At 40.7% G+C, this 14,858-nt stretch overlaps 1 protein-coding gene across 5 annotated transcripts in view; it reads right to left on the bottom strand.

Moving 5' to 3' along the window:
* SLC35D2 (solute carrier family 35 member D2) overlaps positions 1-12,383 on the bottom strand; it is a 57,900-nt gene extending 45,517 nt beyond the window's left edge. For 2 of the 5 annotated variants that reach the window (XM_058695476.1, XM_058695477.1), the window contains exons 1-3: positions 12,168-12,383; positions 5,043-5,076; positions 2,950-3,036 (exon numbers count right to left, since the gene is read on the bottom strand). In XM_058695476.1, the coding sequence (XP_058551459.1) occupies positions 2,950-3,036; positions 5,043-5,076; positions 12,168-12,319 (273 nt within the window). In that variant the 5' untranslated portion in view covers positions 12,320-12,383. Of the gene's footprint in view, positions 1-2,949; positions 3,037-5,042; positions 5,077-11,771; positions 11,872-12,167 lie in introns of all 5 variants that reach the window. The other 3 variants (XM_058695475.1, XM_058695478.1, XM_058695479.1) reach the window with 2 other exon arrangements.
* Positions 12,384-14,858: the final 2,475 nt, after the last annotated feature.

The following is a 14,858-nucleotide window of genomic DNA, read 5'->3' as shown; positions in this document are numbered from 1 at the left end:
CATGTATAGCTTTTGATTTCCCCAAAACCTAACTGCTAATAGCCTACTGTTGACTGGCAGTCTTAGTAATAACATAAACAGGCACTCATATTTTGTATGTTACATGTGTTATATACTACATTCTTACATAAAGTAAGCTAGAGAAAAGAAAATGTTAAAATCACAAGAAAAAACACATTTACAACCCTGTACTGTATTCATCCAAAATAAAAAAAAATCCACATATGATGAACCTATGCAGTTGAAATCCATGTTGTTTCAGGGTGAGCTGTGATTAAACACTTTACCTGGAAGATTTAACTAAAGTTTTAGGCACCTAACGATATGGTCTCAAAATAAATTAAACAAAACAAAAAACCTGACATCAATACCAAGAGAAATAGACAAATCCATAATCAGAGATGATGGCTACAATAATATTTTCTATTGCACATGCTCTTAAAATGTGACTTTAACACTTTCTTCCATCCAGAGGTATGATCTAGGTCCCTTCCTCTTAAAACTGCATGGGATTGTTTCAATTAATAATGTACAGATGAAATGCTGCTATGTGACCTTTGAGGCTAGGTCATAAAAAGCAAGGCAGTTTTGCCCTGCTTGCTGGAACACTCACCCTTGAAGAATTCAGCACCATGTGACCACTTTGACTCCCCTGAGCCTGCCATTTTGTAAGGAAGCCCAAATTAGCCTATAGGAGTGACCACACAGAGAGGCCTAAGATTATAGGAAGAGAGGTTTGTGACCAGCTCCCAGCTGCACTAACCAGCAACCCCATCGTTGTTTCCACTCTGCTACTGTCTGTCCGAAACTATATAGAAGCCTTAAGCCAGAACTACCCAGTTGACACTGTCCTGAATTCCTGAACCAGTTACTGTGAGAAATAACACAGTGATTATTGTTTTGAGTCACAAGTTATGTAGCAAATGATAACTGGAATAGGCATATAAGGTATCAACAAAAAGCCTACAACAAACAACACACTAAACGGTGAAATGCCAAAAGCTTCCCCTTGGAGATCAGCCAGTATTACCACTTCTACCAAATTGTACTGAGGGTCCTATATGATACAGTAACCGAAGTAAAAGAATAAAAGTTAGAATGTTGGAAAGAATGAAGCAAAACTGTCATTTGTTGTAGAAGATGACCTGATCGTGAATGTAGAAAAATCTAAAGGAAACCACAAATAAATTATGATTAATATTCTATAATTTTGCAAATATAAAAACAATATATAAATGCAATATAAAAACATATCCATCTAATTTTCCAAATTATATATACATATATAAATATAGTCATTTATAATATATAAATGAGTAAACATCAAATATATATAAAAAGTATATTATTAAATATATATATAAATAAGTAAAGATTAAATTATTAAATATATATTTATACATAAATATATAAATAAGTAAACATTAAATATATATATATATACATTTTGAGAGTGAGCAGGGGAGGGTGAGAGAGAGAGAGAGAGAGAGAGAGAGAGAGAGAGAGAGAGAGAATCCCAAGCAGGCTCCATGCCCAACATGGAGCCCCCACATGGGGCTTGATCTCATGAACCATGAGATCACGACCTGAGCCGAAATCAAGAGTTGGATGCTTAACTGACTGAGCCATCCAGGTGCCCCCCAAATAATATATTTTTTAAAGATATATGCAATAGCAAAAACTCAAAAAAAAATGTTCACAACAGTATTCTCTTTACAGAACACTCAAGAATAGTACGAGTTCAGCAAAACATAATTCAGGGACACATATTAGAATAATTACAAAGAAAGTAAGAAAATTATTATTACGAAAGTCAAAATAGTGGGTAAGGAGGATTCTGTGATCCCATCTCATGATCTAGGTAATGATTACATGCGTTATTATTCATTCAAGTATACGTTCATGTATGATGCCTTTTCCCTACATATAGATCATATTTCACAGTGCTTAAAGTGTTTTAAAACTATAGCATATCATAAACTAAGTGTAAGCAAGGCCAACGATATTCTGATTGTTCCTACGATGATTGGGTTAATAGCCTTCGTTATACTTCAATATTTTGTTTTTCTCTTTTTGTGGATGTCCCTGATGCTTAGTCAGACTGATGATTAATCTAGTGACAGATGCCAGCATCTTTCCAGGGCTTAGAGACATGGTAGTGAACAAGCCAGGAGAGGTTCTCACTCTCAAGGAACTGACAGCCTGATTTAACTTCCCTAAATCCAAAAATGTCATCAAAATACAGTTAATACTACCTGTTGTATAGGACTGCTCTAAGAATTAAATGGTTGACTTAAAGCAACTGTTTATTGAGCCAGCAACTGTTTAAAAAAGGTAGCTCTGTTCCTCATTCCCAGGAAGGTAAGGCAGGTTTTATGTTTCTAGTTCCACCACAGAAAAACCCACGTATTTCTATGTGCATCAAATTATATTCTTCATTCTACTCACAGCTTTTATCAATCCAGGCAAAAAATGAAAACTTAAAATAGGATCAGAAAAGAAGGGCCTATGAGCCAAATCTGGCCCATCCTTTGTCTATGTAAATAAAGTTTCATTAGAAGACGATGACAGCAATTTATTTATCTATCATGGTACAGTGGCAGAGCTGAATAATTGCAACAGAGATGGTCTGGCCCACAAAGCCTAAATATTTACTATCTGCTTTTTTACCAAAAAAGCCTACCAAATCCTAGTATTATAGGGCTTTGCCATTTCAGAAGACACATAGTATTATTTAGTGTCAGTTGCTAAGCACACACTTTGACTATTATTACATTATGTTAATGAACAACTGAATGAATGATATAAAATCTCTGTTAAGAAGTTTCTACCCAGTGTAAGCAGGAAGCACAGTGTGTATGGAAACCGACATGCATTCTAAGATCAATTTGTAATTCTATAGTATTTTCATATCTTTCACCATAGTTATTTGTACTCGTCATCACATACCTTCACGGGAATTTTCTTGTCAAAATCAGGGAAGTGAATTATTTTATTTAGTTTGGACACATACAGTATCATTATGGTAGCTGCCATCTAAAAAAAAGGGAAGGAGAAACTTCAGCAAAATATCTGGAAAGACTGAGGTACAAAGACACCTTCAGAAGAAAATACATTCATCAAAAAGAATATATTATCCAAAAAAAATCCATTTTCTAGGTTCCAAAAAATAACTATTTCTTGGAATATCAAAATTGTTTTTCTTGCCAATGTATGAATTCTATCAGAACTATAGGCAAAAAGTGTTAAGATCAAATAGACTCACACACATATATGCATATTATCTCAAGGGGTTCAGAGAAAGAAATGGTGTCCCCAAAACTGGCCAGAGTAACCACAGTTGGTGAGGCCAGTCCTTGATCCTGGACCATACTTCCCATGTACTGAACATATGGACACCTTTCCACATAAAGTGAGTCTAGGGGTACTGCAAGGGGGCAAACTCCACACTAACACACTTTTTGTAAAGTCTAATATTCCTATAACACAGAAGACAAATTAAGAGAAAAACAATTTTAAAAGGGATCTAGTTTTCTCTTCAATCTTAGCCGGTACTGCAAAAATGTCCCATTCAAATCCTACTCATCTAGAGTACAAGTATATTAGAAATACTCCAGATTATTATGAAATAAAAAATTTTAATATCATCTTCCTATGCAAATTTTAGAACTTACTCAATTGTTTCCATATTATTATGAAAAAATTTAAGGCATCCTTCAACATGATTATCCCTAAACCCTGAGCCTAATGAGTTTACAAATGTAATACTTATGATAGATCATAACATAAGGCCATCTTGAATTATAATTATAGTTTGTATTTATAACTGACCTTATAATTCTTACAGAAATATACTAACATTTATTTAAAATATTCTGTAACTCAGACTTTTAAACGAGGTCTGCTGCCCTCTTCCCCCACAAATTGTGTATCAGAAAGGCTTTATTTTGAGCACAAGCCAGTGAATTTTTATTTGCCTTGGGGATTACTAAGGGCACATTATCACATATTCACTGATCTTTTAGAGTACTTTTTTCTACATTTTTCACACTGAAACATTAAGATGATGTATTTTTGGCATTAAGGAAATATATTATTATATTTTTTATTCCTAAAATGATATTGCAAAGAGTACCTTATCAGCAAAACATTTAACCAGAATAATGTTTAATCATATAAATGACATCCTTCTCAAGATTCACAATTAAAAAATTAATTAACAGACACAATTTTCACAATTTTATGTTTTTCTCCCTATAAATTAAAGCAAAACCACCCAAACGAAAAAAAAAAAAGGTGCCTTTGGTGCCTGTTACCACTTGCCTACTGGAAATCACCAGCATATGATCAAGATAGTAAACAAGCCACAAATTAATATTAATGGGAAATTTCAGAAGCAGCTAAATGGGGTTAGTCTGAAAACTTATCCAATCTTGTCTTTATACTTGAGAACAAAAATCACAAACTGCAGGAAACAAAATGCAAACATGTTTAGTTAGGCCCACAGAGAGTTTTGTAAAAATCTGAATGTGTTTCTGGCATTTACAAATTTGATGTAAAAATTCAAAATCCCTGCTTCTCTTGGAAAACTTCCAGAGGTGTTAAAATAAGGGCATAGTGAACCCAATCTCATCTCCTGAGTCCTTTCCTCTCAGCACAGTGGCTTAAACTGAGTCCCAAATGCACACTTCAACTTTGGCAACTATATCCTTGTCCCACTCCAGCCTCCAATTTATTCATTTGTTCCCCACCAGGCCTTGAGGCTTTCAGTCTTCTGGCCCCTTGCTTTAAAGGGTAATTAAATTCAATTAAGAAAGCTGAAACAAGTAATTGCTTTTTCCTACAAATACAACTGTTCCTGAATTATAGAAAGACTTAAAATGTGTGTCAATATTTCATGCTGTTTCACCAAAAGTACCATGATCCTCTGGCCCTCTGTCAGCTGAATAAATTTGTAAACCACAGTCTTAAACAAAAGCACTTAAAATTTCTTTGTGTATAATGACAACTAATTAAGTGGTTAATTTTTCATTTTCACTTACCTGTCCAATTCCAAGAAAAATTGGTGATGGGAAACTATAAAAAACACAGAATAACAATTTTAGCAACTGATAAAAATTTGCAGTCTATAATATGTAATGGCAGGAGTTATTTAAAAATCTTAGACTTTTTTTTCATTCTTAGACCATTAAAACTTAACATAAAATTCATTGACTTTTCATTTGTTCATTTCTTTTCATTTTTAAACTGATTGTTGCTAAAGTTGGCAATTTTCTATTGCCCCTTGTCTGTCATCATATTAACAGATAACATGACTATGTATATAGAAAGCCAGAATAATCTGGGGATAAATTATTAGAATAATTTTTAGCAAGGTCACTGGCTACAAGATGAATATATGAAAAAAACATCATTTCTATATCTACATGCCAGAAGAAACAAAGTGAAAATTTTAAAGAGATCATTTATAATAACACTAAAAGCACATCAAATAATACTAACTGTATATTTTATGATATTAGGAATTACCTTTAGTTTTTTAGGTATGAAAGGTATTGGGGTGGTGTTTTTTTTAAATGAAAGAGCCCTTCTTATAATTTAGAAATACATCTTGAAATGCATATGATGATATGTTTTTAATTTGCCTCAAAATAACTCGGCGGGCGGGAGGGCGCCTGGGTGGCTCAGTTAACTGAGCGTCCAACTTCAGCTCAGGTCATGATTTTGCGGTCTGTGAGTTCAAGCCCCACGTCAGGCTCTGTGCTGACAGCTCAGAGCCTGGAGCCTGCTTCGGATTCTGTGTCTCCCTCTCTCTCTGACCCTCCCCCGCTCATGCTCTGTCTCTCTCTCTCTCTCTCTCTATCAAAAATAAATAAACATTAAAAAAAAATTTTTTTTAAACTCTGGGGGGAAATGGTAGGATTGAGTGCAAGGGGGGATACAAATGTAATGAGTTGTTGACACTGGATGACGGCTACTGGGTGATTCATTAGACAGATATATCTCATTTTATCACTCTTCTCTTTATTATGCTTTGCAGACACTGCATTTCTTACAAAGTGAGGGTTTGTGGTAACCCTGCCTTGAGCAAGTTATTCGGCACCATTTTTCCAGCAGCATTTGCTCACTTTGTGTCTCTGTGTCACATTTCGATAATGCTCGTGATATTTCACACTTTTTCATTATTATTATACTTGTGATGGTGATCTGTGACTAGTGATTATGACTCCCTGAAAACTCAGATGATGGTTAGCATTTTTTTAGCAATAAAGTATTTTTTTAATTAAGGTATGTACATTGTTTTTCAGACATAATGCTATTGCACACTTAACAGACTACAGTATAGTATAAACATAACTTTTATATGCCCTGGAAAACCACAAAATTCAATTGACTCACTTTACTGCAATACTTACTGTATTGTGGTGGTCTAGAACCAAACCCACAACATCTCTGAAGTATGCCTATGCTATTTTTTTTTAAATAATATATCCAGGAACAAACCTAACAAAAGATTAATTAAAGATTACAATAAATGCATTCCATTACAACTGGTGAGAGAAAAAATTCTTTAAAGGCCTGGGATATAAGAGAAGCCATTTTGGATTTCTTTCTAAGTCAGCATAACTACACGTACGCTTTGTTGAAACCAAAAGCCTGATTCATGGCCCACCAAGCATACAATGTACCCCTGCTTTGTGAATGAGTAGCCTAAAAGAAGACCATGTTGTTCTTAAGATAGCAATCAATGCTCCTACTCCCTGTTCTTTGACATTAAAACTTGTGATTCTTGCCTATATGCTAATATATAATCTGAGCTTTTACGAGATGTGAAAACTGTAAAAACCCTGTAAAACCTGTTCATTCTCTGGAGCTCTTTCTTCTTTGTAAAGAATATGTTTCCTGGGCAGCTGTCCTAACTTGGGCTCGAATAAAGCTCTTACTTTTAGAGACTCCAAAAGGTTTGTTCATTTTGCATCCACACAATGGAAGAGAACAAAGATGAGGACAGATACACACATACATGACACAGATGACAGTGCACAGCAGTGAGGGAAAGATGGTCTTTCAACAAACGGCATTGGGTAAGTTAGATGATACACTTCACACCACATTTAACAAGGCAGCACATCACCTCACCCTGCTCACTACCCAAACCTGCACTGGCTCCCAGTCATTCTCTCAGAGACTCTCCCACACACACACCCCTAGCTCAGCCCTCAATCTGCATGTCAGAGGAAAACACACCTATTTCAGATAGGGCAAGAAGAGAGTAAAGAGCTGACTCGCCTTATCAAAGAAAACAGAATGAACGTCTGGACAGTAACACCATGAGAATGAAATCCATTCTAGTGGATGGATACCAGTTGTGCCACCCAGATACCCCCTTCTACGCTGAGGTATTCATTCCCCAGTTGCCCAAGAACATCCTCAGCTGAAGAAAGCTACCTTGCCAATGGCAAACACCCTCCCTGTGAGCACCCTGCATCCCAAGCCCCACCCCAACTCAGAATTCTGTTGAGTCCTCTCAGCTCCAGAGCCCCTGGGATCAGGCTTTTAACATTTATTCATTTTTGAAAGACAGAATGTGAGCAGGAGAGGGGCAGAGAGATAGAGGGAGACAGAGAATAGGAAGCAGGCTCTAGGCTCTGAGCTGTCAGCACAGGGCCCAAGGCTGGGCTGAAACTCACGAACTACCACGAGATCATGACCTGAGCGGAAGTCGGAAGCTTAAGGGACTGAGCCACCCAGGAGCCCCCAACCCCACAAAAAAATTTTAATTTTTTTTAATGTTTACTTTTGAGACAGACAGTGTTAGTGGGGGAGGAGCAGCCAAAAAAAATTTAACAGATATTGATTCTAGGTAGGGGGAATATAGATAATTATTTTCTTTGTACATTTCTGTATTTAAATAATCCCCAATTTTTTAAATGAATTCTTGTAGGAGTGAACGCGAGGAAGTGAAGACAATAAGTGTGTACACAACTGGTAAGACTCAGACTCTGAAAGGAACAGAGAAATGAGGGTCCACGAGGGATCAAAAATGGGTTGTTGTTGCTTAAGAAACCTGAACACGTTTTCAGGGCTAGAGCTGCTGAGGCAGAATGAGGAGGGGGTAGAAGGAGTGGAGCATTGCACCCACAGAGAGGAGAGGGGGACCTTAGGTGGATAAAAGGCTCCCTACATATTAGCATAAGGGCACCGTGGGGGCCTCAAATGACACCTTCCACTTTCTCAATAAAGTATCGGAGAAGGGGAGTGGAGGGCGGGGGAGAGGGGGCGGGTGGGATTCCAGGAGGCAGGAGAAAGCAGAAAGGAGTCAAAGCAAAACCCCCGAAGAAACGAGTGGGCAGGAAGGAGAGTCAGCTGAGCTTTGCGATCACCACTCTAAAGCTCAGAAGTGGTTTCCCTCCCACCCCACAACAGTCTGACTTGCTCAGTGAAGGAAGGAGGCAGGCTGTGCCAGACCAGGGCCAGGCCCAGTGGGCCCCAGAAAGGACTCCAAGGTTGGATGTGGACACCAGCAGGAGACATTACTGGGCATGAAAAGCTGGTGGGTCACAGCCAAGCATGCACCCCCCGGGGAGTGTCTGCAGGAAGCAAGGCCACATCGACTGCCAGGGTTCCCCACAAGGAGTCCCTGAGTCCCCAAGGTTGACACCAGTCCAGATGGAGATCAGGTCTCTTCCTTCTGTGAGTGACAGGAGCTCAGAAGCCACCACAAAAGACCATAAGGAGTGGTAAGTCTGGAGCACACAGAGTCTGGGCAGTGGGGAGCCACGAGGACCCCACCCCACCTCCTGGCCACACCTGCGGTGAAACCAACATCCAGCTGCGTCCAGGGGCCAAGGAAGCCAAGGAAGCAGTGTCTTCAGGAGAGAGCAGGTTTTCACCAAAGAAAGAGAAAATTACAAGTTGTTTTTGTTTTTAGTATGGATTTCCAGTTCCCACTGCCCGAGACTTGATATAATATATTTTATAAAAACCTCTCCAAGTAATTCACAGTCCCAGGCAGGTTTGAAAACCACTGTGCTAAATGATCCCAATATCCTAGGATACATAAAGAACTAGACATACAGGAAATACTCATTGAACTGAATACAACTAAGGTCTATATTTTTATTAAGCACCATTAGTAAATTCTTGCATGTCCTAGAGAACAGTGTATTTCAGTGGCAACAAAAAAGCAACTCCAGACCACCCCACCACCCTCATGAATCTGATTCCAAAGACCCACTAGTGTAACCAACTAGCCACAGATTCTTAGGTGACCTTGCTTTTCTCTCCCACCCTAACAGATTCTGAGAGTTCATATCCTTCAAAGATTTCTCTGTCCAACTAGATAAATCTAGCATTACAATGAACCAGATAAGTCTAGCATAAGAAATAAGGAACACCACTCATCAGACCTGAACCCCAACCAGAAACAATCTGTTCAAAATGCAGGAGAAAAAAAATATTCCTTGAGCTACATTCCCATGACCCTGTGGATTAGGTAATTATCAAAATGCCCTTCTTTCTACTCTACAACACAATATTCTATCTTCAAACATCTAATGTTTGGATCAGATTTTTGTGGTTTATTGTTGTAACCAAATCAACCCAACCCTCCTCCCCTCAAAAATGTGCTCCTAAAGCATTTTGAGATGAGAGAATGAATAATGTTATTTGAACAGGGTTCTCCAACTGTATATTACATTACGGAAATGTGAAATGTTTACTTCTAAGGATTGAAAGAGTTTTGTCTTACAGAGAAAAAAAACCTCCATTTCCTCCTTTAATCATGGACCTCAACATTTTAAAGATGGAAAGGCTAGAGTGTAAGATATCTCATATAATCCTTCCTGGTTGGAGACTTCCCCTTCATCTTCAAAGCACTTAACCACTGTTTACTGGTCCCTGCTTCCAACAAGAAGACACCTGTTTTTGGAGGCAGTGACTGCCATGGCCAGAGAGCACACGGCTCATTCAAGTGCAGAAAATAGAGACCGACCTTCAAACTTCATCCAACATAACTGCCAACCACTCCCAAACAAGCCTATTAGTAGCATTCTCTTATTATTTTTGGTCAAAAATGTTTAGTTTTCTTTTTTGTTCATTAGCAGTGTTGGTGTTTCCCATGGACACCAGCAAGCATGCTTGCAACACACTGGGAGAGACTTGTAAAGAACATCAACAGCTGTAAGATCACCAAAAAATATCCCAGATCTCTCTCTTCCCTCCATATCTGTCTGCTGCTGCCCCTCCCCACAGTCTAAGACATCTTTTAGAATTATCTAGAATACTAGATAATTCCCTGTGCTTCCACCCTGGTCCTCAAGATCATGTTACTCCTCTGCTCAACACTGGCTGGTGGCTCCCATCTCCTGAGAGCCTCCATGGCAGCTTCATAGGCCCTCCAGGATCTAACAATCCATTACCCTCACCTAGTACCATTTCTACCCAAACACCCTTCTCTTTCACACTTGGAATGTTCTTTCCTCATTTCCTTCATGTCACTCATCTCTTGGCTCAACTGTCACCTCCTCAGTGAAGCTTCACTGATCACACTGAGATGGCAAACTCCTTCCCATGCCACACTCCCTAACTCCCTTCCCTGCCTTATTTTTCTCTCCTGACCACACAACTGCATCTGACATAATATAAATTCTATCAGTTTATTTACTGATTCAGTAGAAAGCTCCATGTAAGCTTTAGGAGGATAGATATTTGCTCCATGACATTTAGGTTTCTGATCTGCTTTATTCACTCCTATATCTCAAGTGCCTAGAATAGTGCCTGGCACATAATAGGTGCTTAAGAAATATTACTGAGTGAATGAAGGGTCTGATCCTGCCTTTCCTGCCTCCCTCCCCCCATCATCTCTCCTACCTTCTTCCATTTGCTCATTCAGTTCCTCCAACAGAGCAAACTCATGCCCACTTCATCAGACTGCCTGTCTGGAATGCTCTAGCACCAACCGCTCCATCCCAGGCACTCTCATAACATACCTGAAATCACCCTGCTTATTCTTGAACCCACTTCCTTTCTGTCTCTACCAATGGTATGGAATCTCCAGAGCAGTGGCTCTGTGTTGATCACACCTGCTTCTCTGGTGCCTGCAATGGGCTTGGCACACAGTAGGTGCTCAGTAAATATCTGTGGGAGATGTAACCGGCCAAGCACCTGTGGGGTCGCAGCTTTCTCAGGTATAACATAAGAAACCTGAAGATACTCTCTGAGGTCTCTTTAGGCTCTTTATAAAATTCTGATTTTACACTCTTGTAGCACAGACAGTATAGTTTACAAAGAGCGGCTTTACTTAAACGGCAGCTCCTGTGAAGCTCTGGAAGGTAATTAACAGGTAATTAACAGGACTGTAATTATCCGGCTTTTGCATTTGAGAAAACTGCTGACTTTGGGTCTGGCCCAACAGGCACAGCTATTAGATGGTGGAACTGGATCTAAATCCACAGTGCTCTCAGTGCTGCTATAAGGATAGCAGAATTAAACAGGATTTTCTAGTCCTTACAAATAGGCTCAAGGAACCAGGAATCTGGTTTACTGCACACTAATCCAAGAAAGTACGTCATGAGAACTTTTTTTCCTCGTCATGTGAACTCCTAATGGTTTTCCCCAGTCTTCTATGAATACACTGGTAATTTGACAATGAATGATCAAACGATAAACATAAACTTATCCGCTTAGGACTCATCTGATTGCTGAACATCTCCACTTGTGTAAACTGTTCGCCTTTAAAGTTCACATTCAGATCACTTGTTTCAGCGCACCGGGGCACTTGAACGCTTTGGGGTGTAGCTCTACAAGCGCGCTACGCAGGGTCTCTGTCTCGCAGTAGTAGTAAGCGGTGGAGAGGCGTATCCGCGATTACTGAGAGTAAAACGACTTTGTTAGCTTGTGGCTTGGGTTGTGGAAGGTCCCGGCTCGGTAAAAACGCGGTCAGTGTGTCGAGCCCACAGCCACCCACGTTGGCACCGGAGTCGGCAGTGAGACCCCACGCGCTCTGTTCCTGCCAGCCCGCGGACCCCCGCGCGGCCAACGTGCTGGGAGCGCAGGGGCAGCCCCGCCGCGCCCCGAACCCCGGGACCTCACGCGGCGCCGCGAACTGACGGTCCCGGGACCCGGCGCCCCGCGGACCCCGCCCGACCCCCTGGCGCTCTCCTCACCGGTAGGTGGTCAGCAGCGCCTTGTTGACCAGCACGATGAGGAAGGAGCAGGCCCCGTAAAAGAGCGCCGACAGCAGTTTGGCCACCCGGGAAGGCCCCCGCGCGGACGCGGCATCCGCGTCCGCGCCCTCGGCCTGGCGGCCGGCAGTCATGTCCCGCGGCCGCGCGCCGCCCGCCGGCCTCCGCCACTCTCCGGCCCGCTCCGCCCCAGTTCCGTCCCCGCCCGCGGCCGGCCCGCGAGAGGGCGCGGCCGAAACAGGAAGGGCCGCGGCCGCCCCGAGCGCGCCCCGCCGCTGCGGCGTCGAGGGGCTGGAGCCCGCGTCCCGCAGTGCCCGGGTCTGAGCTCGGCAGAAACGGGGTCCCGAGAGGTGAAAAGTCCTCGCTCCTTCCAAGCGCCCCTCCCGGGGAGACGCTTCAGTTTGGTCTGAACGTTTGTTTTGCCTTTTTTTTTTTTTCATACATTTTAAACATATAATTAACGTACAACGAAATGCAGGCTTTACGACCCACAGTTCGTTGTTTGGACAAATGCGTACACCCTTGTAACCACCCAATCAACACATTAACATCACCTCAAAAAGTGCCCTTTGTGCCCCCACTGAAACCAACCCCATCTCATTCTGACTTCTATTGCCGAGTTAGAGGTCCCTTTTTCTAGAATTTCATAAATAAATTTCATGTATGTACTCTTTCAAGGCTTTTTTGTACTCTTCTTTATTGCTTTTGCTTCCCACCCTTGTTTCTTTAACTTGCTGAAGAGGACCACAGTTTGCCTATTCACCAGCTGATGGGCATGTTGGTTGTTCCTCGTTTAGGACTATAACCCAAAATGCTTCCATGACCATTCGTGTACAGGTTCTTCTGTGAACCATTTCCATTTCTCTCTGGTAAACACGAAGGAGGAAAGGTTAAGATGGGTGCAAAGTCTCGAGTCTTTTCTTGCCTCTATGTGCTTTATGGCAAGTTGTCTCCTTACACACGGGCCCATTTCTTTTCTAGGCAAAGGGCAACTAGCTCCAGTGTCTGTTGTTCATAGGAATTGAAGAGTCTCCCACAACGGTCTACTTTGACCACACTCTACCTGCTGTTAACATTTTGCAAGTAAGTGTCCCCTATTTTCATTCTATAATGAACTTATAAAAATCTTAAAGTCTAAGGGTGCCTGGGTGGCTGAGTCGGTCAGCCATCCGACTTTGGCTCAGGTCATGATCCCGCAGTTCCTTGAGTTTGAGACCCTCATCTGGTTCTGTGCGGATAGCTCAGCCTGGAGCCTGCTCCGGATTCTGTGTCTCCCTCTCTGCCCCTCCCCTGCTGACACTCTGACTCACTCTCTCTCTCAAAAATAAATAAACATTAAAAAAAATTTAAATTAAAAAAATCTGAAACTTTGGCTTTTTAGAAAAGCTGAAGATTTCAAATGAAAGAAACATTTGAGTGTAACTGTATTCATGCCATGCAATTGTTTGCCATGCAATCTGTAGGCATTGAACAACCAGGAACATTTTCAGCACTGATAAGAACCAAAGTAGAACTCTTAATGAATAACTAGCTCTTAAAAAGCCATAAAGAGTCCACATTACCCAAAATAAGAAAGCAGACACACATTAAGACCATTTTAAAATAGAAAATGAAGTCAGATTCCAGTTGAACCAAAAACTCCGAACTTGAAGTCATTTTGGATTATTTCCTTTTAAAAAGATCAGTTTAGTTCCCGTGAGTCTCCAAATAGTTTTGACTGCAAAACAGTAAAGTCATTTTTAATATTTAATCATATTTGCACTTAATTTGCTTCTACATACATACTTCCAGGACCTTCAGTCACTATTGAAATCTCATCCTGTTTAAATCACAACTCACACTGAAGAGTTGCGTGTGAAATTCTCTTGATCAAAGCCTGGACAGGCTGAACCTTGCCAATTACAAGTATATGACTAAAGATAAATAATGAAAAAATTAAACCAATTTGCTTGATTCTTTAAACAGTAAACAGGCCCCGGGGTGCCTGGGTGGCTCAGTCGGTTGAGCTTCTGACTTCGGCTCAGGCCATGGTGAGTTCCAGCCCCACGTCAGGCTCTGTGCTGACAGCTTAGAGCCTGGAGCCTGCTTCAGATTCTGTGTCTCCCTCTCTCTCTGACCCTCCCCCATCCATGCTCTGTCTCTCTCTGTCTCGAAAATAAAATAAAACATTAAAAAAAATTTAAAACAAAACAGTAAACAGGCCCTGAGCGTCTCCTCAGGGAGGTGACCCCAGATTCAACACATCCTGAATATACGATCTTCAGTCTAATGCTCTCCCAGCTGTGCTATTTCGGCTGCTCAACACATCCTGAATATAAATGAAATGAAATCCCAGTCCTGATCACCCATCAGGCCTAATATAGAGCTGGCAATACTATCCACACCAGTGTATTTTTAACACTGTAATAATGAACCAGATGAGGAAGTTAAATTTACATCTATAATCTAAAAGGCCATAATTTTAAAGTAAAAAAAGCAATCTACACTATGGTGTCTACTATGCTGAAAAGATACCTGAGATGAGCTCATACTGGAATGAAGTAGAAAAATGCACCAAATAATAATGATAGGAGAACGCAGGGCCATAGGTGACATTTCTACCTTTTCAATTTTTTATATTATGGTTATTGTTGACAGGAAAACAAATTATAAAGGGTTCAAGAATGAACATGT

Source organism: Neofelis nebulosa, chromosome 12 (assembly GCF_028018385.1).
Source record: "Neofelis nebulosa isolate mNeoNeb1 chromosome 12, mNeoNeb1.pri, whole genome shotgun sequence".
NCBI lineage: Eukaryota > Metazoa > Chordata > Mammalia > Carnivora > Felidae > Neofelis > Neofelis nebulosa.
This window is presented reverse-complemented; position numbering and strand designations above follow the sequence as displayed.